The 24,820-nt window shown below is 33.8% G+C and overlaps 2 protein-coding genes across 19 annotated transcripts in view; both read right to left on the bottom strand.

Annotated features, from left to right (window-relative positions):
- SREK1 (splicing regulatory glutamic acid and lysine rich protein 1) overlaps positions 1–14,698 on the bottom strand; it is a 32,229-nt gene extending 17,531 nt beyond the window's left edge. Inside the window, exons 1-5 of one of the 4 annotated variants that reach the window (XM_087885742.1) lie at positions 14,478–14,691; positions 10,444–10,577; positions 1,659–1,781; positions 1,278–1,390; positions 219–383 (exon numbers count right to left, since the gene is read on the bottom strand). In XM_087885742.1, the coding sequence (XP_087741868.1) occupies positions 219–383; positions 1,278–1,337 (225 nt within the window). In that variant the 5' untranslated portion in view covers positions 1,338–1,390; positions 1,659–1,781; positions 10,444–10,577; positions 14,478–14,691. Of the gene's footprint in view, positions 1–218; positions 384–1,277; positions 1,391–1,658; positions 3,073–10,443; positions 10,578–14,477 lie in introns of those variants that run through there. The other 3 variants (XM_034440996.3, XM_034440997.3, XM_034440998.3) reach the window with 3 other exon arrangements.
- Positions 14,699–17,955: 3,257 nt separating this feature from the next.
- ERBIN (erbb2 interacting protein) overlaps positions 17,956–24,820 on the bottom strand; it is a 79,498-nt gene continuing 72,633 nt past the window's right edge. For 11 of the 15 annotated variants that reach the window (XM_034440989.3, XM_087885736.1, XM_087885740.1 and 8 more), the window contains 4 exons: positions 24,342–24,545; positions 22,736–22,828; positions 20,256–20,330; positions 17,956–19,364 (listed from right to left, as the gene is read on the bottom strand). In XM_034440989.3, coding sequence (XP_034296880.1) covers positions 19,260–19,364; positions 20,256–20,330; positions 22,736–22,828; positions 24,342–24,545 — 477 coding nt within the window. In that variant the 3' untranslated portion in view covers positions 17,956–19,259. The remainder of the gene's footprint in view (positions 19,365–20,255; positions 20,331–22,735; positions 22,829–24,341; positions 24,546–24,820) is intronic. The other 4 variants (XM_087885737.1, XM_087885731.1, XM_087885735.1 and 1 more) reach the window with 1 other exon arrangement.

The raw sequence follows: 24,820 nt of genomic DNA, 5'->3' as shown, positions 1-24,820 counted from the left end.
CTGGCAGCCATGATTAAACAAGGACCATATGAATCATAATGCAAAGATCTCGTGTCACGGTGACTTCTGACTTAACAGATTTCCCAGACTTTGCTTGCATGAAAGACTAAGGTAATTAGATTTTCTGATGGAGAGAATGGAGCAAACAACTGCAATTATACACAAAATAAGCAGCTATACTTTTTATTAATATATTCCTCTGTAATAGAAATGTTTACCTGGGAATTCAGGTTTCCCACATATACAGTCCTTCTAATTTCATCAATCTTGGAAGGATCCACATTGCCCATAATGGGTGGCTGGGGTATGTCTCCAATAGCTGTAATATTATGATCCAATGCTGTTGCTGGTATAGCTCCTAGTGGACCAAGGGAAATTCCTATCTGTAAGTAGAGAATATAGAAACAAGCATGGGGTCTTTCTTCTGTTTTGAATAATACAAAAATATTTTTATACTGATTTAAAAATTATCTGAAAACACTATCTTCAGTTTTAAAACATGAAGCAATAATTCTTTGAAATTCCGGGCAATAAGGCAATATTCTTAGCAGAAAAGTATGTACGAAGATTGAATAATTGGAGTACTGCAAAGCTGCTTCAGTCCTTTTAAAGTCTGGCAGCTTTCTATACAAGACTGTACCAATCTGTAAAAATTCTAGCTTTAACATTATTTTTCTTGCTATTTCCTCTGATCCTCTTTGCTAATATAGGCTTCTGATGAAGTCTAAATCTTACTATGTTAAGGATTTTGGTTTATCCTAGTAAATGCCCCATCTTACTTTGGATTTTAACTACAGTATTTTTCTCACTATAAGATGCCCCAGACCATAAGACGCATATTAGCTTTAGAGGAAGAAAACAAGAAAAAAAAATCTGCCTTTGCCTCCCAGCATCCATCTGGTTAGCGTCCTTACAGCAAACAGCCTGGTCAGCTTCAGCACATTATCGAAGCCCCAGCACGTCAGGGCTCTGCTCTGTTGCGCCCACCACCAGTCAACTGACCTGAGCTGCCGCCGCCAGGGAACCTTCACTGCCAGCGACAAACAGCGGCAGCGGTGACAGGCGGCAGCAGTGAACACCAACCCCCCTCCTTCCCACCGCAATATTCGCTCTAAGATGCAGAGAAATTTCCACCCACTTTTTTTGGGGGGGGTGCACCTTATAGTGCGAAAAATACTGTAATTACACATTATATTGTGTCAAAGCCATCCCTATCACAGGCCAATTACTAAAAACGTAACTGAATCAGCTGCATTATTACATCTAGCATTACTTACTGAACTCACAGGAGGCGTTGGAATAGGAAGCAACCCTCCACCAGGAATCAGACTTGTCATTGTTGGAGCAGGAGCCAAGAGAGAGAGGGCTTTGGCTTCATCTGGAATTTTACCTGAAGAGCAAAATGATTTTGTTATCAAAAGTAAGGTCACCTTTCAAATTTTATTCTTCTATTTACTATTTCCCTTCAACTTAAATATAGTAAAGAAAACAAAAAACTACAACAGCCTTTTAAAAAAAAGCAAAACAACACACGTCTTCCTTTCCCCTACTCCACTAGGAACAGTAAGTGAGCAAAACTACAATCTCATTACCGGATTTTTACTTTAAAAACTGAACAATGAGTAGATAATTATTTAACACTTTGAGCTATGGGTCACCTGTACTGGAAACTTAATGTTCATGAACCAAACGATATCAAGCATGGACGCTTTCGCAGGACGTTGTTTCACGGTGATCGAAAGGTGTGTTACACATGACAACCGTTCGTGTTGGCTGCATCACTAATAGCACACAGAACATCAGATACAGAAAAGAAGAACATTTTTTAAAGTTTAATCCCCAGAAATGGCAAATAACCAAATCAGTCAAAAAGAAAAAAGAGGAAACAGGAGTGTGCTAAGCAAAAACTGGCCTTTTCTTCTGCTGAAAGTGGCTGTGAAAAATATTGCCAGTTGATCACCAGTTGTCAATCTGGTACAACAAATCAAGAAGGCAAGAAACATAACGATTCATAGTTTAAGTACTTTGACCTAACAAGACTCACAGCTCTGTAGCATTATGAGGGATAGTGTAATCTAGTCTTTACAAAAATATTTACTTGATCACTGGCATGTTTGTTATATCTGTATAATGTCAGTGCAGCTGATCCACTGTTGATTTTACAAGATGACAAGGAGATTCTGTCTCTCGCTATACATATTCAGATAGCAAGGTTTACCTCAATAAAATTGCTCAAGCTCTTAACTCAGAAATGTTTTATGTTAGGGATTGAAAATTAGGATAAAAATACTTTAAATAATTAAATAAAAATTATTTCACACTAACCATGGTTATCCATATTTGAATAATTTGATTGAGTTGATCTTTACTAAAAATGTATTTTAAGGATAACCAATTTATACTACTCTTTAAAATGCTTTATAGCAGCTAACTACTATATTTGTGGGTTATGCCCAAACAATTTAAATGTAAATATTTTAAGCGCAGGACTACTAAAAGGATTAGTTCCTAATCTATCCAGAAATTAAAGACTGCAGATGACAAAGTACTCTGCCAAGGAGCCACTGTCTGAAATAACTGTTCCTTATTAGAGCAAGCACAAGAATTTAAGTCAATCTGGCCTCATAAAGCATCAATTATCTAGAATTATAATAGTATTTAAAGTAAGAAAAAACACAGTATTTTTTATTTTAAAATCCTCACCAACTAATCTACTAATGCTATAATGTTCCATTAAAAAAGCCACAGACATAATGTAGATAACAACACAGATCTCCATATTAAGCTCAAAAAGTTATCCCACTTCAAAAAGGGCAAGATGTTTCTGATGTTAAAAAGTTACCTGAAGATCTATATTAAACATTCTGACAATTTTTGAGTTTTGGAAGGATATTATTTAAAACTTTTTATATATAAAAGTTGAAACACTGCAAACTTTGATTGAGAGGAAAGATTAAACCAGCTACATAAAAACCATAGTATAGTTCCACTTGATTGAATGGATTTAAAAATAATAGGATCTTGACTGAAATAGTAAGTGGACTGCATTTAAATGAAAGTATTTCAAACCCAATTTCCTATCGTTCCATAGGCCTAGAAAGTTCAAGTGCACATTCCAAAATAAATGCTTATAAACTGCAGTCTTCCATGACCGTATCTAATTGGGATTTCTCCTACTAATGGAAGACATTTAATCCAATCGAGGCACCCAACAGTCAAAGGAAAATAACTAATTTTCAATGATTTTCCTCTCCCCTGTAAATTTCCTCATTCCTGAAAGCAGCATGGGAAATCATACAGAGAAATGAAAAGTCATAAAGTAACTTCTCTTACTTAATTGAGAAACCTTTGATCAGTGGGTGGCCACCAAGCAAATATAACAGGTAACAACTTATAGTAAATACTGAACTTTCTAACCTATACCTACATGTTATTTACTAGAAAACAAGCCTTCTTTTAAAAAGTAACAAAATTAATATCTATCTTCAAAATTAAAGAAAATAAAATAATTTTAAAACATCTGCTAAAAATAGACTTACATCCAGAAAGGGCCCAACTGTACCTCACTGAACTTGTGCAAGACCAAAGTTTTACTTCAGTAAATTATTCCAGACTAAATATCACTGCATGTTTTCAATGTAATCATAAAAAGGTAAGAACAAAAATTTATAAAAATGTATTTGAATAGTTATTTTGGCAAAAGACATTCCCATGCACAGGACTCCTTAAGTGCACAACACTCAGCACTGGTGATGGCTCAAATGACACTTAAAAGCAATGATGTAAAAGCATAGACATTCACAAAAGGTTTTTATTCAGAACTAGACTATGTCACTTTAAACTGATTAATAACTTTAACTACTTCAATCTGTGTAATATAATTCTATCAATTTAAAGCTTCTATCAAAAGTTTCAGCCCCTTACTTTACATTTCTAAATAATTTGTAGCTTTAGTATAGATCCTGCTGGTTCATTAGATAAACCAAAATTTCCAGTAGGGTTTACTGCTAATTGTGTAATTCCCTATTTACTCATAAAATTATCAGAGCACAGTAAAATATTTTTATTAATGAAAAAAGATATGCAAAACTATGATAAAAGATGCCAAAAATAATTTGTGAACTTTCATCCCTGTTGCAAAAAAAAAAGTAGCAAAAGTTATTGTTCTTGGGAAGGTTCTGTAGAAAATATTCAAATTCTATGTGTCTGTTAATCCGAGATAGACTGTCATAATCATGTGCCAAGACGCAAGAAAAAAAAAAATAGTGATGCTTGTCACCTTCTCACAGAATGCTACAGTGAAGAGAAGACAATATACAAAACAAACACTGGTCAGCACAGAGTTATTTTGAGTATTCCCTAATTTTTTTTTAGATTTGTTACAGAAATTAGGATATTTAATATCAAAATTAAATAAATAGAAATCCGATTAGCCTTGAAATAACATTAGCCTTCTTGATATCATATTACCAATATGTTTATATGCTCTGCAGTTCAAATTTCAATGGGAAATCTCAACAGACTTCCAGAAAGCTTAGGCATGAAGGAGAACATTTGCTCAAAAACATATTTTGAAAAGTAACAGAGAGGTTCAAGGTGGGGGTATGGGGAAAGAAAGTTTCTGAAGACATTACAGAAGAAATGAACACTTCAAAACTTAGTCCACAGAAATCAATGCATAATATAGAAGCTGAATTATATGGAGATAATGTAAACAATTTGATCACTTCATTTGATACTCAACAGTCCTAATTAATACAGAATTTCCACTGATTTCAAATTATCTAAACTTAAAATTGCACTTACAGTTTAAATGTAAAGTCTAAACTGACTTTAGAATTATGTCAGCTCTTACTGACACAGTATAAGTTCCACAGAATAGATTTAAAATGAATCATGAATTCCTATAACAGAACAGCATTTTTACAGAACTGAAAAACCAGTTCACAAATAGAAATAAAAGAATTACAGCAAGAAAGGGACAAAATTAAAAGAAGAAGAAGAAAAATAAAGCAAAACAAAATAATAAAACAGAGACAAGGCGTCCATCTTCTGCAGGCCAGACTTCGTTCTCATTTTCCCCCATGAAGTTGTCACTTGGCGGCAGGTTTAGTGGCATGGCAAACAATGCCTAATTCAGGCAAGTGTAACAGGTCTGCCTTGGCCAGTCTAGTCATCTAATAATGCACAAATATCACACAGAGAAAACATACAAAACCAAATTAATAGTCAAAATCCATCTACCAGAAAATGTGGACATAAAAGTTCAGAATGATGATTAAAGGTGGTATCAGATGTATTTCAATCTTGTCATCTCTCTAACTAGACCGAAGTCAGAGAGAAATTTCAAATACACATAAAATGAGAAGGGGACCACGCATTTTGACAATGTAATGTTGCACTGTATCCAAAATCACAAAGTTAATCATGAAGTATGAATTATATATTTGACATCATTTTTACTATTCAGTGAAGCCATTGCCATGCAACGCTGAGAGTAATTCCTGACAGACAAGATGAACATTTTAAAAAGGTCTTAACATTCTTCCCTCCCCGTATCTGGATTTTGTACAATAATAAATTCATAAATATTAGGTATCACACTATTTGGATTTCCCAGTAGAGAGTAGATCAACAGAGCATGTGTGCTCTACATCCTATGTAACTCTCTACTTTTCATATAAAATCCAAGGAAACTACTAGGTTTGGTATATATAAGCCTATGGATTTGATCTGAGCATTTTACTTTAATAAACCATATGAATCACTTGTAATTAAACTCAAAATTTAAATAATTAAGAAAATATATTTACCCAGCACTGACTGCAGAGGAATAGCTTTGCATACTTACTTTGGAATAGCTTCTAATAAGCTTACTTTTAGGTAGGCTTATTGGTAGAATAATCCTTCCCAATCCAAGTATCTTTCCACTGTGTTCAATGAATTCCTCAAATTCTCAGCCAAAACAGCTGGCTAAAAATTATATTAACTGAAATTTAACATATCTGGGAAGTACAAAGTTGGGAAGATCACCACATAAATTCTGAGATTTGGAAAAAAGAATTTACACTGGAGGAGGGAGTAAATGCCAATGACTGCTGCATTCTCTTCAATTGTTTTTACATGTATCAATTTTTTATTCCCATGCAGAGTTAAAATGGTAAATTTTAGACAAAATTCAAACTGATAAGATTATATGCATAATCCTTGATGTAGTATCATATTGACTTTATACCACATAATAGGGAATGCATTTTTAAAAATATAATAACTCACTGAGGGAGGAATTACAATTTAACAAAGTGCCATTGTAATATAAATGACTTAGCTTTCTGTTAACTCATCTTATTATTGAGCCAAATATAAAAGGAGAGAATAGGGCTAAGGAACACCACTAAATCTTCTGCATTAGTCTAACAGAAAGATAATAAAGTTAGTAAAGAGAGATTTTTCAGTTGGAGAAATCTTTGTGTCTTTCTGGGCTGTTTTTAGCACAAAGACAAGTAGAAGAACAGAAATTGTCTTTTCATATGTTCTTCTAGGCATGGAAAATACATGAGGGAGAGCTGGTATATTCTCTGTTGTATCCTTATTAGAAATCAAATATAAAAATACAAGCGAGATTATAATTTAGATCAGAAGTACAAATCAATATATTAAGACTAAAAAAATTCAAAGATGTACAAATGTAACCTTTGATAACTATGCTAGTTTATGAAGCTGCTCCAATATATTGTTGTAGACAAAGGGAATAGATGAACACAATAAAGCAATATTTTTATGTATTTGCTTTCCTGAATAAACCATATTAAACATCAGTACAAGCAAAATGAATTAGCAAAAATTACATGACTTAACTTACTAATACTTTTAAGTCGTTGCTCTTATCAGACAATTTTGCTTTTAAAACAAAATAAAGAAACTCATTTGTAATATTCTCTATCCAGATATGTCCACATTTTTGCACTAGAAAAAAATATGTTACTTAAAAAAGAACTATTCCTCATTGTGTTCCTGAAGTTGAACTATATAACTGTACTATAATTAACTTATTCCTTTCTATATATAGTGATAGTTTGGTGTAATGGTTAAAGCATCAGGCTAGAAACCAGGGAACCATGAGTTCTAGTCCCTGTTCGGGCACAAAGCCAGATGGGTAACCTTGGGTCAGTAGCTTTCTCTCAGCCCTAGGAAGGAGGCAATGGCAAACCATTTCTGAAAAACAGCCAGAAGACAGAGTGATACCCATGCCTGGAGTCTCGAATTCCCTAGCAGGAAAATTATAAGGCCTAAGAAAAGCAAGTAAAGATGTAACAGCACCAACAGATACTTTTTTGATATTTGTATTTTAGCAAATAATCTTCCACAGCCCAAAGAGCTATGAAGCTATTTTAAAATAAATAATAAATGTAATATGGACAGAAAAAACAATCTTTCAGATTACACATAGGCCTATCAAGGGAGCTTCTCACTCTACAGTCATTCATTAAAATGCTAAACAATAATCTATGTTAATTGGATAAAGGTATTATAAAAGAAAAATGGAATAAACAAACACGTGAGAAAAACTGAAATCGCAAAGGAAGCCAATATACAGGCTGCGTAGAACTGTTCAAATGATTTATGGAAAGCAAAAGTTTAGCATAAGCTAATAATGCTAAGAATAACAGAAAGGATTTCTTTAGATATGTTCACAATAAATAAAAATGAAGATGGCAAACTGTTAACAGATAACAAAGTAAATACAGAGCTACTCAATCCCTCTTTTAGTTGTTTTTTTTTAATGAACAAAAGAATTTTGTCAAGAAATTAGGAAAAGCAATAGGTTGAGATGCTTCAATTTGGAGTTGTACTCAGTAATCTAAATGAACCTTTTAAATTCTGTGGCTGAAGCTTGGGCATAGCAGAAACATGGCTGGGAATTATCTTTTTTATTTTGAATGAGTTTAAATTTCCAGGGCTAGATGAATTACATGCTACATGAAATAACTAATTGTCTTGGCTGAATTTCTCAAGAACTGAGCAAGTGCCAGATGACTAGAAGACAGACAATAATGTCCCTATCTTCAAAGAGAGGAAAAAGATTCAGAAAAGTATGTGCCAGTCAGCATGACATCAATACTTAGGAAAATTTTGGAGAAGAAGATAAAAGAAATTAATTTGGAAAAATATACTTACTTACTTACCAAATGTTAGCATGGACAAATCTTGTCAAAGTAATCTTATGTCATTTTTGACTGAGTACTTCTTGAACACATTTTGGGAATGCTGTATATTTAGTGCACAAGACATTTCAAAAAGTAACTCATGGCATTATTAGCAAAATAGTTAAGTAAGGACTGGGTGACAATTAAGTGGACACAGCTGGGTCAGAAATCATACTCAGCGGGTGCATATTGATGGTTGATCATCAAATCAGAGAGGTATCATACATAATCCCACAAAGATCAGTCCTATGTCTTCAACTCTTCAATATTTTTATTAATCATTTATAAATGGATGAAGAAAAGAAAATGCTTCTAAAATTTGTGGAGAACATAATACAATGAGCTAGTTAATGCACCCATAGTCAGAACTAAAATAAGTAATGATCTTGACTGATTTGGGAAATGGTCTAAAAGTAAGAGAATAAAGTTAATCAGAAATAAGCACAAAACTTTTCCTTAGGAAACAATCATTAAATGTACAAGCATAGGATGGAAAATATATAACCTGGAAATAATACTTATAGAAAGGCAAATCTGTCTGAATCATGGCAAATACTATTTCTACTTCTTTCTCTTTTGGTCAAAATAGTATAGTACTTCAAGGAGGATTCAAAGAAGTTGTTGTAGTTCCAGAAAAGAGCAATGAGAAACTAGAAACTAAATATTATGAAGTGATATTGCAGAGATTGTACATGCTTAGACTTGAGGGGGGAAAACACAACCAAGAGAAAATACGATAGAACTCTTTAAATATCTGATGTTACAAGAAGCCAAATAAATTCTCTCTCATTCCAAAAGGTAAATAACCAAAAAATAATTTAAATTTCAGAAAGGCAGACTTTGACTGTTAGAAGAAACTTTCTAACAGTAAGAGCAGTTCATAAAGGAACCAGACGCTGTTAATTCTATATTTTTAACTGATTTATAGAAAACAAAAGGCTGAGGATATAAAGGCTGCAATGGCTGAGATGGAAAATCTAGAAACAAAAAAAAATGGCAATGCTGAAATCCATAGGTACAATTCTAATTATTCAGGCAGAAGTTAAAAGGTGGGATTTTGAACAAAAATATAAATAATTCAAGACTGAGCATACAAGTGAAATGGCACTCAGTGAAGGCACAGCATGTTTCAAACTTAATAGTTGATTGTCCACTGCAACCTTACAGATGCATCTATGGTCCAGAGTTTAAACTTAAGGTATATATTACCTCCCTTCTGAATTAAAACTATTTGGTGGGATACACCATTGGAAGTGGCTGACTTACTTTTGCTTTAATGGTTCTGTCTCGGCTAGAAACCACTGTTTTCAACTGCTGTTCCCAACATCTTCCTTTCTACCAACTATGAACTATGAATGAATTATTAGTAATAATGTTTTTCTAAATCCTCTCTTACCTGCATGGCTATTCCACTTTCTTACCTCTCTACTGAAGCTATAAAAGTGGCCTTCAGATATAAGTACTGAGCTAACAAAACCAAAAAGCTAATACAGGAATAACTGATCATATAAATATTTTGCAACACTAATATAAAAAATAAATGCACTCTAATACTAACATAGTCCAAATAAACCGATAGAACACCCCCCTTAACTAAAATTCCAATAATATTAGAAGTAAATACAGGAGCTTTTTAGGAAGGCTTTTGCCTTGAAAAATGACATGGACATAAAAAATATCCTTAAGTTAAAATGGCTAAAACCTTACGCTGTATGTGTTTTCTCATCGGAGATTTGATTTCAGTCATTTTAAATATTCAATTTTCAAAATGTTTAATTTTGAGATTACCTGAAGCAATTTGGGGATTTTGGTGTGGTGTTGACCCCCCACTAAGTAACTACTCTCTATAATATATCATTTTTTGTATCATTTTATTACTGGAAAAGATATGATAATTATCTTGGAAAAATTATTCTATTTTCATAACTCATAATAAAAACTAAAAAATATGGTTTCTATTGCTGTAACAAAGACGTGTACTCAGCTTCATTTAATTAAAAATATGTTTAGGACATTTTCATATATAAATATGTCTGTGTTGTTCAACTCACTTTTTGTAAGCAAATGGCGAACAACACATATTGGAACAAAAAGAATTAGTGAAAGAAGCAAGTCATAATCCTTGTAAAAGACTACATTAAGGAAAGTATCCACATATTTGCTGAAAAAAACATATGGAACAAACTGACAGAGTGGAGACCACAAAAATGAAAAAAAACATACTGAAAATACCAACCTTCTGCACAGGGCACAACTATCAGAGCTCTGTCAATAAAAACTGTGTTTGTTAGATGCTGGGCCACACCAACACTTGAAGACTCCCGAAACTTAATATAACATACTTTGGAAGAAAAAGCGAGCGGTGCATTGCTGCAAGAAAAAGAAAACCAATTAGATGTTACAGTTTCATCTTTTTTTCAAGCTGTGCTCAAAAGCAATTGTGAACTCATAAACATCAAAAAATAAAAATTAAGACTTATATTTTTCAATATCATTTTAATGCATCTTACGCTGATGCATGTGAAAGTTAATTATAGAAGATATCAGTTCTTCTACAGATTCTTAATTTCTTATATGTCTACTTCATATGTGGTTAAGAATGTCAAGCTTTTGCCAGACAATATCACTCAACAACTGAGTTTCCTATTTACTCCATAATATAATAAAACATACATCTAAGCATAATCATTGCCTTGTTGATAAAACATTGTTTCACTACCATTTTTAAGTTTAAAAGTAACTATAAATATTCCACTTTTTATAAACTAGTTGACTCTAATAATGCTTTAATAAGTGTCACATGACCCTTCTATAATTAGCCTATATAGATAAGACCTTCTAAACAATTTAGGCTGATTTTGAAAAACCACAGTTCAATCTATCTAGCTAATTTCTAATTCATAGACATTTCTATGAACTGAAGTCAATCTGGAATAAAGATGGTGCATTATGTGACATATGAACTATAATTATGCTAATATATTTAAGAAATGGTTTAATAGAAACCATCTGAAAAAGTTTTCCAAAGAACGTCTGACTTCTATGTCTTCCTTTGAATGCCTTATTTCTTTCTTACATTATCATTGCTTCTTTGATATTAAACCTGCAGGGTCATTTTTAATATTTTGACATAACATTTACAAATATTATGCTATATAGTATTTCAGTCTATATAGAATGTTTCTAATTATTTTCCTCTGCACAGATTGTAATTTTAAAAGGCTTAAAAAGCCTTAAAATTAATAACTATTTTGGGTTCAAATTGTGTGATACAATGTTGATAATCAAACTGTAACTATATTATTAATACTCATATTTCTGTTACAAAGCCAGTCAACACAGCTAAAATTTTAATACATTTAACAACTGGATTAATTGCAGGCATGGAAGACCAAAATCTGAACTAGAATATTGTAGCCAATAAGTAGCATCTCCAATATTAGAGTGCTGATCTATGACGAGTCTTGCAAATTTCCATTGGCATTCAAATTTTAAAAGCTATTAATAATAATGCTAATTGCACAAATCAATTAGAGTGCTTAGTTATGATTACTGCACATTAGCAAATAATACTTAATAAAGCATGCTTCAGAGACTACAAATTATTTTGTATTAATATTTCAATTAATTATTAATCTGTTCACACTCAGTAAACAGAAAAGAGAACAGAAAAAATTCAACATCAGTTAATTCTAAGTAATATATAATCAGACAAAATACCCTGATCTCAAAAATGATAACTTGGTCTTTAATGGCAAAACTGTTAACTGTCATAATGAAGGTTACAGTAGAAGGATCATGGATAACTTTAAGTCAATTACTGAAGCGGTGAAATATGCAAATTCATATTCAGAAAGCAATAAAAATGAAATCCAAAATTGAGCAACAAAAATATATTTAGTTATTCAATATTTCGACTGTGTGCAGTTTGAATTTACTGAACAGAGATTGGTGTAAGGAGACTAAAAGGCTTTTGAATTCAAAAAAGAAACAACATAAAAGGTCGGTGACCAACAGTTTGTTTTATCTTAAGAGATAAATGCATATGGACAATCTAGGGTCCATACGCAGACCCCCAAAATTCCATTATTGCAGCACTGGCATTTTGTAGTAAAAAAACTATTTTGGCAGAGCAGATTCTGCCTATTTTACTGGTGATGAGGAATCCGGAGTGGGGATGATATAATTCTCTCTTTCAGAGATGTCCCATTCCTTTCCTGCTATTAAATCAAAAGAAATATTAAAAGGGAATGCAATTCTAAAACTTTTCTTTTTTCTAAAGCATCTTTTCTATCAAATCCTGTTGTTTTGTAAACCATAGTGCTTTATTTGAACATGCTGCACAAATCAAGCTAATTAAAGTTTATTTAATAAGGTTAACAAAGTCATGGCTTATGAGATACATGAAAATAACCAACAGAAAGTATTTTTCTGTGCCATATAGGATCTGTTGGGGAGATTGTCGGAAGCCTGGAGAAGGCTATTTATGAAAAGTATATTTTGGCTTTTCTAATAAAACAATTATTTCTGCATTCTATATTTTTACACGCCAAGAATTTAAAAATAAATTTATATTTTTACTATATACTGTTATCAATAAATTATAATGAAGGAATGGCAAGGCCAAGGATCAAAGTAAGAAAATTATTCCCCAAAATTAAAAAAGGAGAAAAACAGCAATGAAGAAAGAAAGCAAAATTTTCAAATTCTAAATCCTAATAGCACTATAGACTTTATTTTATTATCAGCTATCATCGCTTTTTATAAAGTTCAAAACTCTGACTTCAGAGTCCTTGCTGAGACTCCCCATCCCAAAAAGATATGATGAGAAGGGACTCTGCGAAAGCTTCAAGAAAAATTGGAGGAACTAAATATGTATAACCTATAGAACAGCAGGGAATGGAGGGGAGGGAACATGACTGACAGTCTGAAACCTTTAAATATATTAAGGGTGTGGATGAAGTACTAGAAGGCAGTATTTTCAGTACTAAGAAAAAATCAAAACATAAGGACATAGTCTCAAACTGATAGGGGGGAAATTCAAAAGCAATGTTTGAAAGCTTGGGACCAGCTTCCAGCAGAAACAGTGGGTCAATTATTAGTAACTGACTTTAAACATAAACCCATGTCCATTGTCTGACAAACATTTTAAAAATAAAATAATAAATTAAAAAACCCTCAAAAGACAGGCTATATGGACTACTAGCGGTCTTTTTCTGACATCAGTTTTCTATGTTTTTATGTTTCCTTTTCTGTGGAATGTCCATCAGAATTAAGTCAAGATTCACTTCTAATATTCTGGAAGCTTTTTAAGAACATGTCTTTTTCAACGGCAGATCAGTGAAAAGCATGTATTAGTAAGTACATAAATATTTGCTTTTGGGTACATCTTAACCTTAAGGTTTATCTTCTTAATAAAAAGAATCATGTCTCCTATCAGTGACATGTTTGATACCTTTTATCACACAGCACATTCACGTGCAGAATTCTAACTACTTGATTATAACAAGTACTTGAACACGCCTTGGAAATGTGTCTGGGAAACCATAACAATTCAACCTTCCCTGAACATTATTGAAAGACTGTAAAACATGCATGTCGGGATTTTAAGATTTTACATAAGGTGATACAGTATCTGCGATTGACCGTACCGTGTTACAAGGAAGAACCTCCATTTATCTACAATATTAAACTAAAGATGCCTTAAATAGGTTGCAATTCCTATCCTAACCGTACTGAAATTGGCGGTTCAGCCCATGAAAATTTCATTGAACCTTGTTCCAATTAAGTAAGCAAAGGACCGAAGCTCTACAGGGTTGGTTGAAAGACTAAGGCTGATAAACTGCACAACAGAATCATTTGGATGAGCTGAGGGGGAGAAGCCTCTGGGAAGGGATTCTAGAGGGCTGCCCTTGCCGCATCTTTTCCAAAGCGAAACAAACGGCTGAGGGCTCGGATCAGGGCTTCTAACAAAGAAGCGCCAACCTCAAAGTCGGAGGCATTTCTCACAATGCCCGAAAGGGAAAAGAATGATAGGACTGAGACGAAAGAGGGAGAAAAATAAATCCGTGAATAGGTGCCATCTTCACTCCGGGCAACAATCCTCTCAGAAAGCAAAAGCCTCAAAACGGAGCTACTACCAGCCACCCACAAGCAAAATGGAGGGCGCAGCATCCGGTCAGGGTTTTTTTTTTTTTTTTAAATATATACCCCTTTCCTTAAAAGACAGTCATTCCCGCCATTCTCTATGGCTTCCCGGGCCTCACTTACTCCGGAGGGTAAAGGCGTAACTCCTCAATGTCACCTAGGAAACCGAAGAGCGTCCGCATCTGCTCACTAGTAACCGCAGAGGATAAATTAGTGACTTGAATAACCGAAGTAGGAGTTAAAGGAAAGCCGAGGGGGACCCCGATTCCACCGCTGTTCATCATGATGGCGGCAATTTCTCTATCTGACCCAAGCCAACGCACGTAAGCGAGGAGACGGAAGTTACCATAGAAAAGGCGTCTTGTCCTAGAGTGCATATAAGTTACGATGTTTCCGTTCACGTGGTATTCTATGAGGTGGGAAGCGTTAACAGCGCTTGCCCTGCGGGTATGGCTTTCCTAGAAAGGTGGTTTTGTAGAGGAGGGTGGGGGAGTCCCTAATTTGGGCTGTCATTGTTAACCAGGGGTGATAAATGATCTCGCCACTATTGGAATTGAAGTCCAGCACGTCTGAAAAGGGACAACTTGGAGAGGACAGCTCTATGGTCAAAGTATCCCAAATACAAAAACCAAGGCACAGTGCGAAGCCCGACCTTTCCTCAAGCTAGAACGAAGTTCTCCGAAAACCCCGCATAAAGCAAAATTCACGGGTTGATGCACGTGGGAAAAGGGGGGGGGGCGTTGCAGGGTATGACGACACACGGTATTTTGTAAACCAAACGACAGTGACCGTGTACAGTCACACATTTTTAGAGCCTTGCACTCAAGCGCTATTTAAGCATATTTTCTTATCCCATATTTATATAAAACATGTTTTATATAATTATGAGACAAAGAAAAACATCCTTAAGTAGTGTGAGCGTCTTCTATAGGTGGATTTTGTCCCATATTTATATAAAACATGTTTTATATAATTATGAGACAAAAACATTCTTAAGTAGTGCAAGCGTCTTCTATAGGTGGATTTTTCATGTATGTATGGCACCAAACAATCCTTCACGTCACTAAAGGATATTATTTGCCTTGTTGGGTTGTACCCAGATTAGACCAGGTTTAAAAAGCGCTTCCTAGACCTGAGGCTCCGGCGCCAGCTTCAGAGCCATAGTTGGAAGTGTTAAGGGTTTGAGGATCCACAGCTACAACCGCTCGATGTGATGGCAGATACGAGTGGGGACTAAACGAGGGTTGGGCGGAAAGACGTCTTGGTATGTTTCCAGAGTTTTCATGCTAATTGAGTGTCCTCTCACAAATCACACGTTTTCCTCGCATACAATGAATTCATGGTTTATCGGTTGAATTCTGCATCCCGTCTTTTCACCGCTCTTTGAAAATCTAAGAAAAAGAGCAGGGACGGAATAACGGGGAAAGACTTTTCCAAAGCGAGGAAGGGGGAGGGCCGACACTGAGGACCAGGCATGGGATCCCAGCAGCTCTCTCGGTACCGGGATCCTCAGCAAGCTTTCCTCTGGGTAGATTCAACTCACTTCGGACATTCACTTTCAGGTCTCTTAAGAAACTTGGCAAATATTGGAGAGACTCCCCTCAAATTTTGGACATTTCCCTCTGGGTCCGTCTAACAGTTCAGGGATGAAAAAGGAATCCAAAAAAAAGATTCAGATTTTGAAACACTTTGGTTTCTGGGTGTGAAATGGGCAATGATCTTAAGGAAGCAAAAAGCCCGGGACTAGTTTTGACGAATTTGGATTTTAAATACTCTCATAATTTTCAAAATGCTTGTTTAGCTTGCAACACTTCTCATTAGCATAACCCACAAAGCATAATTGAGAGACCTGGAAAAGCATCCTCTCTTAAATTGTTGCCATTGGCTGTGAATTTCATTTAAGAGTCAATTTGTCTACCTAACTATCTACTTAAGCTACCTGCCTTCCGGAATAGCAATCAGTATCAAATGCAAATCAGTATGAAATGATTTGTTCATACATTCTATTTAATTCAAATACTTTTTTAAAAATTCTTTAAAAATTCCAAGGGGGTAAGTTTCAACCATTTATAAAAAGAAAGTTTAATTTAAATTGAAACCAATAAAGTACACATAACTTTAAAGAGCATTAGTTTATTATCTATTCTTCTCGTGTTACTCCAGAAACAATTTAATTATATACAAAAAAACTGGAATGCTGAATAAATGCTGATCAATAAAAACATTACAGAGCGGCTGACAAGGGAATAGTTATTTTAAAAAGTAGTATACAGCAAATTAATGATAAAGGCTTGGTTCTGTGTGTCCCTTATTGCTATGATTGTGTTCACAGATGTGTTCAAGTATGTACACATTTTTAAACTCGTCAAAAATAGTAAAAAAAATATTTACACAATAAATATGTGGGACTTTTTCCAAAAATTTCACTTGAACTGATTCTTTAAAGAACTGTTACAAAAAAACCTGAATTGATAACATGATCCATTCTGTATCTATTCCATCAAATTTCCAGATATATTTTGATAAAATGAGAAACATTAGAAATCCATGGCTTCAAGAAATGTTTTCCTGTTTCGATGAGCTTCTTTTTTCAACAATTTCTCCTCAAACATATATTCTGACAATGTTTTTTCCCCACAAAAGAACTTTAAACAGAATTTTATTTCCTTGCAAACAGACAATAAGCACCATTTTTTCTTGCACTGTTACTTTAAAGTTTAAACAATGAAAAATTTTGGCAATGGTTTTAACAAAAATTAGTCAAATGAATTTCTAATTTAGTTTAAGGAATATTTCTCATTTCATACAAAATACAATATTTTGGGACATATTTCATTCTTATGACTTGTATGCAAAGATAAATAGAATCCATATTCAGTTTTGAAACTTATCTTTCATATTATTATGATTTTGATTATTTATATTCTCTTTATTAAAAAACTGAATTTAATAGTTAAAAGCAATGAATATGAATGTGAGTCACTGAATAAATTGTAAATAAAATAGCAACATTGAAGCTTGTCACCATATAGCTTTTTTTAAAGATTAACAGAAAATGTGAATTTTACCAAAATACAGCACATTTCTGCTAATATAAAAAACAATGCCTATGTAAATTTTAATAAAATCAACTAAAGTTAATGTACAAAGAGTTGTTAAAGGATTTCAGTTAAAATTAAGAATTATATGCATTACAATATTCAGTTGGTAAGTGAAGTGCAATATCATTTAGGTTTAGGTATTCAAAAACTACTGAGCTAACAACGTAAATTTTCCATTCAAGTATGCTTTTGCAAAATCTTTAACAGATTGGTACTTTGCTAAATTTCTTTTTAAAACTATTGATTTCTATTAAAATTTCAATTAAATGAATATTTTTCCAACGATGGGTTAATCATTCACTTTTAAAAACAGTTACTGTCTTCTATGGCACTTTTCTGTGGTCCATAATACCTATGTATTACTTATTATCTCGTGAATTAGGCAATATTATTCCATCATGAACATAATAAACATTTGTCAAACAAAATTATAATCCAATGTTTTATGCAAGTAATAATAAACAAAAGGCAGCTTGTAATAAATCACTCTTACATTAATATAGTTAGAAATCCTTTAATGACTCTGAAGTGTCGAATTCACATTTAATGTCACCTGTAGGAACAGCCCTTTGAAGAAGATCACACAAGTTGGTGGGCCCAAAATACCTGTCCCTTTACAATAGGGAACAACCTTCTATTGCTGTGCAACAGCATCCCATAACCTGGCTTTGGTTATAGCTCCATAGTATTATTTCTTTTAGTCTCACAAGGCAATTGAAGGCCAACGAAAATCAACAGTTCTTTCTGAATCGCTTATTCTGGGGCAGCCCAATCTTCATATGATTCATTATCATAAGCCTCCTTGAAAAGACCACAGCTTTTCTATTCAGAACATGCACATGTTAAAATTCAATGTGTCTCTGCATTATCATCATACATTACAGGCAACACAGCAAAAACTGGCCATTTCAGGTTCTTTTCAAAAATGTATAAATAATTTGAATATGGAGCATTTCATACAAGGCAGAAGAAAGTCATTCTTTTATATAAAACCAGGAATTTTTGTAATGAGAGTACCTTTTCAGTACAACTCCATAGCATAATTATTTTTTAAAAAATGTGATTAAAAACACTCAAAACTAAATTACACATAAGAATATGACAGGCAATGGATTTGATATGAACCAATCCTGTAGAACTTCCAGAAGTATATTTATTCACTCTGCCTTTAAAAAAAACAAACCTTCATGTTTTATTGTATTTTTTAAATTGGTGCATATACATTCTCCCATTAAATTCTTCTCCCTTTCTTTTAATTTCATACTTTTACCTGGCCTTTTAATTTAATCCAATCAGTCCACTTTCAGTCTACCAATTCATCTATACAATATGCACATTGCAAAGCCAACTTTTAAAATTTCTTACCAATAGCTACCGAAGTGGTTTCAGCAAAGATTCTAAAAATAAATGAAAAATTAAAGGCAACAAAACTGCTATAGGACAGAAAGCCCTGCCATCTGTCCACTGGCTAAATGGAGGCTCCTTGTACACAAAGTTCTGTAATGTATATGAATTATCCACAAAATAAACCTACCATCTGTACTAAATACACCACAGGTTTGTTCTTGGGAGGAGTGATCCTTGAATGCTACAATGTCTTAAAACAATTTAGCTCTAATTACCATATGCATTTCCATAACTGCTTCATTTATATTCTTTACAGTGGTTTTTCCCCATAACCACAAATTCATTATTTTATTACTGTACATAGTTTTAAAAGTTTTGCATACAAAAATAGTCAAAATATTAAGTCTTCCACAAGTCCTTCAAAAATTACACAGAATTTCCTCTTTCTCCACAGTGTTTAAGAAAGCTCTCGAACAATAGTAAGTTCCACTGTGTTCTGAAAAGTCTTTAGCAAAGATACTGCTTGCCCATGATCAATACTGATGAAGCTATATCCATTAGCCTGAAAAGAAACAAAAACATTAATTAAAAGCAATAAGTTTTTAAAGTTTGTTTTTGAACCTTTTTTAAAAAACACCATTCAAATGAAATTCTAATTTTTAATTTTCAGAAAACTTTGTTGTTGTTCCAATAACATGTCAATGAAGGAGGAATACAAAAGAGCAAACATGTTCATATGTACAGTCACAGCAGTGGTGGGTTTCAAATGTTTTTACTACCAGTTCTGTGGGCATGGCATGGCTTGGTGGGTGTGGCAGAGGAAGGATACTGCAAAATCTCCATTCTGATCCCAATCCAGGGGAAGGTTACTGCAAAATCCCCATTTTCTCCCGATCAGCTGGGACTTGGGAGGCAGAGAATAGATGGGGACGGGGCCAGTCAGAGGTGGTATTTATCTGTTCTCCAAACTACTCAAAATTTCCGCTACCAGTTCTCCAGAACTGGTCAGAACCTGCTGAAACCCACCTCTGAGTCACAGCCACTATCTTCTATCTCTAGGAACTGAATTAACAAAATCATTATCATCATTACAGCTAAGACTATAATCCTGAAATGTTAAATAGTTAATTCAAACACTTTATCTGGAAACTTTACCAAATACTGTACTATTTTGCAATAAGACTCAAAATGGTAATTCCTCCAACTTTTTATTTAAAATCAAAGATTTACATACAATTATTCATTTTTAATAATTTGTATGGTGCCTTCAGAATTTTTTTCTAGGGTGGTTTACAATATGTGGCAGAGAAAAGAGACAGTATCTTAATAGACTTTTTTCCTAATTATCTACAGAAGGGGGAAATGGGTAAAAAACTCAGAAAACTGATAGAATCTTGCAGACAAAGGCATAACGTTGTTGAAAATAATTGATGAATATTTTAAATTACATTACCTGAATAATTTTATCTCCTGGCTGTAATAATTTGGATGCAGGTCCTTCAGGCTGTACTCTAGTCACAAAAATACCCTTCAGGATAACAAAAACAGAAGTAATATAATAAACATGTATTTATGCTGGGTAGTTATTAATAGCAGCAGCTATTGGCTGGCTATATTATTTTGAACAAAAAATGTTTCAAATCTAAAATTCAAGCATGTTATTAAAGCCAATAACGTGTAGAGAAGGTATAAGAAGGGCAGTTAGTGGATATGTGGGATTCTGCAACCCAATCTCTGAATAATATTACATTTATACTTGCTTCTGATACAAAATACATGTTAACTAAGCTGACTTTGTATAAATATACAAAAGAATGAAGGCTATTGCTTAGCGCATTGTAAGCTGCCCTGAGTCTCCGGAGAAGGGTGGCATATAAATCAAATAAAAAAATTAAATTAAATTTAAAAAAAAAACTAGGTAGTAATGAAAATAAAGAATTGAAGTGAACCCAGCTTAATATCGCAATATTAGATCATATCAGTCAGTACCGCACAAGTAGAATATCTTCAGTGGCAATGTTAATATTCCAAATCTTTTCTACTGCATAGAAATTTTATTTCTACTGTGGCAAAGCTCCTGACCAGGAAGCTATCATAAAACTTCCAAACATTCCCAAGCCTCCCCTCAATTTTAAGTAATATAATTCTTCCACTCCAAATGGAAGAATTGGGGAAGGAATTGGCTATTTGTCAACTGCCAGGGGGTAGTTGTAATGAGTAGATTTCCTGAAGCCTAATGAAAAGCCTTATTGGTCAGAGCGGTGATCATTAATTACATTGGTAATTGATCTCATGGATTCTGAAAAGGGTGGAGCTGGACTACTAGGTTTATCAACCTACAGGAATCAATTTGGCATATATTTTTGTTAGCTGACATCTATAAGTTCCACTAGGCTGCTAAATCTTTTCAATAATATAGCAGATTCTACAGTTAGATTTGTTTATTTTAGAGAGTATGCTCTAAAGTATGCTTACTTCCTAAATAATGGACAGAGTAGGGGAGACTTACGCCAATGACTTGCAATCTTTCCTGCTTGGTTCCCCACTGTTTTTCTAGGGAACCTAGCAGGTAAGGTTGGAAATGACAGTCACATGATTGTGGGGGTGCTGGAACAGCCACAACTCTGACAGATCAGAACTACCATTCTTTCGTTCACCATGGTTGTATTTTCAAACAGTGGCTAAACAAATAGTTGAGAGATATAGGTAGTCTTCCACCTACAAAGCTCCCTTAGTTTTAATAGCATGCTTTACCATACTGTGAAAGAAGGCTTATTTTAAAATAAATATCTTCTTGAAGCAGAATTTTCTGATTATAACAACAGTTGAAAGAAACTCATATAAACTTTCTTTGAACATTACAGTGAATTAATTTTTATGACATGACATTATAACTTATAGTGTTACTGTATAGTTGAAATTATTTTATATTACAAACTATGTTTATGTTATGTTTATTTTTTTCTTATTTTCATGGTGAAGACAGCTTTTTTCATCAAAAGATTATGTAAAATACATTTCAGTATTTTAATCCTGACAATTTGAAGACATTTTGAAAAGTTTGTATTATAAAAGGTTAATGAAAAATAAGCACACAAGTGATATTGCGATAGATGTAGGAAATTAAAATTCACATTTTAAACATATTAATTATTTATATCTTTTATATTCATTATACAGATGTAAAGATATTGGATGGCATCTTGAGAAAAAAAGTAATTTCCACTTTAAACCCATAACAGCTAAATGGACACTAAGAATTCCTGTTTCTTTGGAATTTCATTTAACGAAGAACAGAAGAGAAAGATTAAATATTCTATTTGTATTAAAGGCAATACGGCAATGCAGAAATACTCTAATCAAACCTGCAAATAACAGTGCAGATTTTTTAATGTCAAGGCAGTGTTATTTCTCGTATGCATTGCTTAGCAGCTTAACTGTCACATTCTATATTAACTGAAGCTTTTAGACAATTCTTTAAGAAAATTAAATAGATCATTACAATAGTTTAACCTTATTACTTGTTATCTCACCTATTATCTTCAGAAACTGAATGGCAAATAAGCTAAAGAAACAAGCCAATCAACCCGTAAATGCCTACAGACTCAAGATGTGGTGTGTATGTGAAGAGTTACAACTCACCAGTTAGGAAATGAAAACACGAAACAGATTTATAGAAAGTACTCATGATTTGGAATATGTACAAAATGATGTTTAATTATATACAATTTTAGGATTTATATGAAAGATTTATAAACATTGTATAAAGAATGCATGAAAAAAGCATTGGCAAACAAAATATTCAACACTGATGTACAAATTATCAGTATGTTTGTGATATTTGTATTTTCAATTTTTTCAAATGTTAAACAGAGTCTCAATGGATAAAGGATAAACGTTCATTTAAAGAACATATTTTTAATTAATACTCACATCATCATCTGGTCTAAAGGGGTTTCCCCTACCCCCAACTCCTCCTGATATACTAAATCCAAGTTCTGGATCTTTTTCAATTCTTACTCGAATCTAAAATATAAAACATTATATTTAAAAGCAGGTTACTTACATATTCAAGACTGTGGAAATGAAGATAATCAACCCAATTATCTTGAATATGTTAGGGATATTATTATTTTTACAGTTGATGTTTTGTTTATTTATTTTAGAAGTATTGCTTATATTCAGTAGTGGGATTCTATTGGTTAGCACCAGTTCGGTAGAACCGGTTGTTAAGTAGTTAGGAGAACAGGTTGTTAGAAGAAATCTCCTTTTGTTTTTGTCCACTTTACAGGGTTAATTCTGTAAGGAATTGTTTCCTAGCCTAATCTTTATTGCCCTGTTTACAGAAACTGCCTCTCCATTAGCCTTTATTACATTGTTGGCAGTATTCCGGTTCCAGAGCTTCTTGGAGGGTTTTTTGGGGGGCTTGATTTTCTTAAAGGGGAAGGGTTGTTTTACGCTTTTTACACTGCTGTTGGGAGGAAATACTCCCCTGTTGGAGTTCTTCCAGCCAGGGTGCAATGATCAGCACGTTGAAGAAATAATTGAATAACGAAGCAGAGGCTTTTAATGACAAGGAACCAAGATGAGTGACATTCAGCAAGATTTATTGGCTAGCTAGAAAGATTGACATTCAAACGTGAGTTTAACTACCCTTTCTGACTTTTGGTCTAAAACTGGTTTTTGGTGAAGTTTAATTCTGGGCTTGGTGATGTTTAATCCTGTGTTTAGTGATGAGATAATTTTCCCTATTCAACTTTGTAAGGAAAAATGTTAATCTCTGTTCCTGAAAAGAAGCAGCTTAGAAAATCTGACTAGTTCCCGTGTCTATTTATTCTGGTAATTGGTTTAACAAGCAACAGATACTCTGTTTGCTCTTTTGCTTCATTCTGGAGAGCTTAAATGACCTCTCTGCTAAAGGGTTTCACTTTATGAGCAAGAGTTGGCTACTGATAGTTATTATTGCATTTTAACTATTTTAATTCCTCAAGGTGCTCTGCCACCCTGCCTGATTTGTAACTCCAGTTTGCAGATATTTCTAATCTAATGATTGGTATTTAGGGCAGCTTTATGCAAGCAAAGAAGCTTTTGTATTTTTGTACAGGTAATCCTTGATTTACAAGAGTTACAATGGCACTGAGAAAAGTGACTTACGACCGTTTTTCACACTTACGACAATTGCAGCAAACTGTCATTAGGGCAAAGAAGCGATGTCACATGACCACTTGGGCACATCCACCCGGTCACATGAAGCACCGCAGTTGTGAAATGAGTGACACGGTTGTTAAGAATGCTGCAACGGGCATAAATGATGACCGGTCAAAAGTGCGAGAGCCTGTCAGAAATCACTTTTTTCAGCCCTCTGGGTAGTCCCTATGTGAATAGGGAGTACTCAGAGGGCTGAAAAAATTATTTTTGACCGGTCCTCGCGCTTTTGACTGGTCTTTGCACTTACAACTGTCCTCACATTTTACATTTTGCGTGTCACCGTGGTGAAGACTAAGATTAACTGATCCATAAAATAAAATTTTTCCCTTGCCTCTTGTTTTGATACCTCATGGCATTGTCTGTTTGGACCTTGAGGCTGACTATAGGGATGGGCAACTTTAAGCATCAGATAATCAATCAATTGCTCTCTGGAAGGATGTCTTGCCACCGGTGTTTGGGGTCCAGCATGATGGATTTGACTATAGTTTGGCTGAGGTCTTGAGGGATGACCCATCTGGCCATTCATCAAAGGTATCTGAATAAATGAAACATCTCTAAGTTAATATTTACACCAGCAAGAATATATTTTGATTTATTCACTATTCTATTTATACACACAAACACACATGCACAAAAACAAACACTGTATTTTTAAAAATACACAATAATTTCTTTATGACTTCTAAATAGCCAATATTCACTTGTTTGGAATTGTTCTTGCTGACAATCAAACTCTAAAATGACTTATAAAGCATTTGAGAATCTCCTAATGTATTTCATGGTCTCATCTCTCTCAGATGTGTTTCATTT

This window comes from Pantherophis guttatus, chromosome 2 (genome assembly GCF_059756535.1).
Source record: "Pantherophis guttatus breed Tessera chromosome 2, ASM5975653v1, whole genome shotgun sequence".
In the NCBI taxonomy this organism is placed as follows: Eukaryota; Metazoa; Chordata; class Lepidosauria; order Squamata; family Colubridae; genus Pantherophis; species Pantherophis guttatus.
The sequence above is the reverse complement of the archived record's forward strand: the minus strand, read 5'-3'. Positions and strand labels throughout refer to the sequence as shown.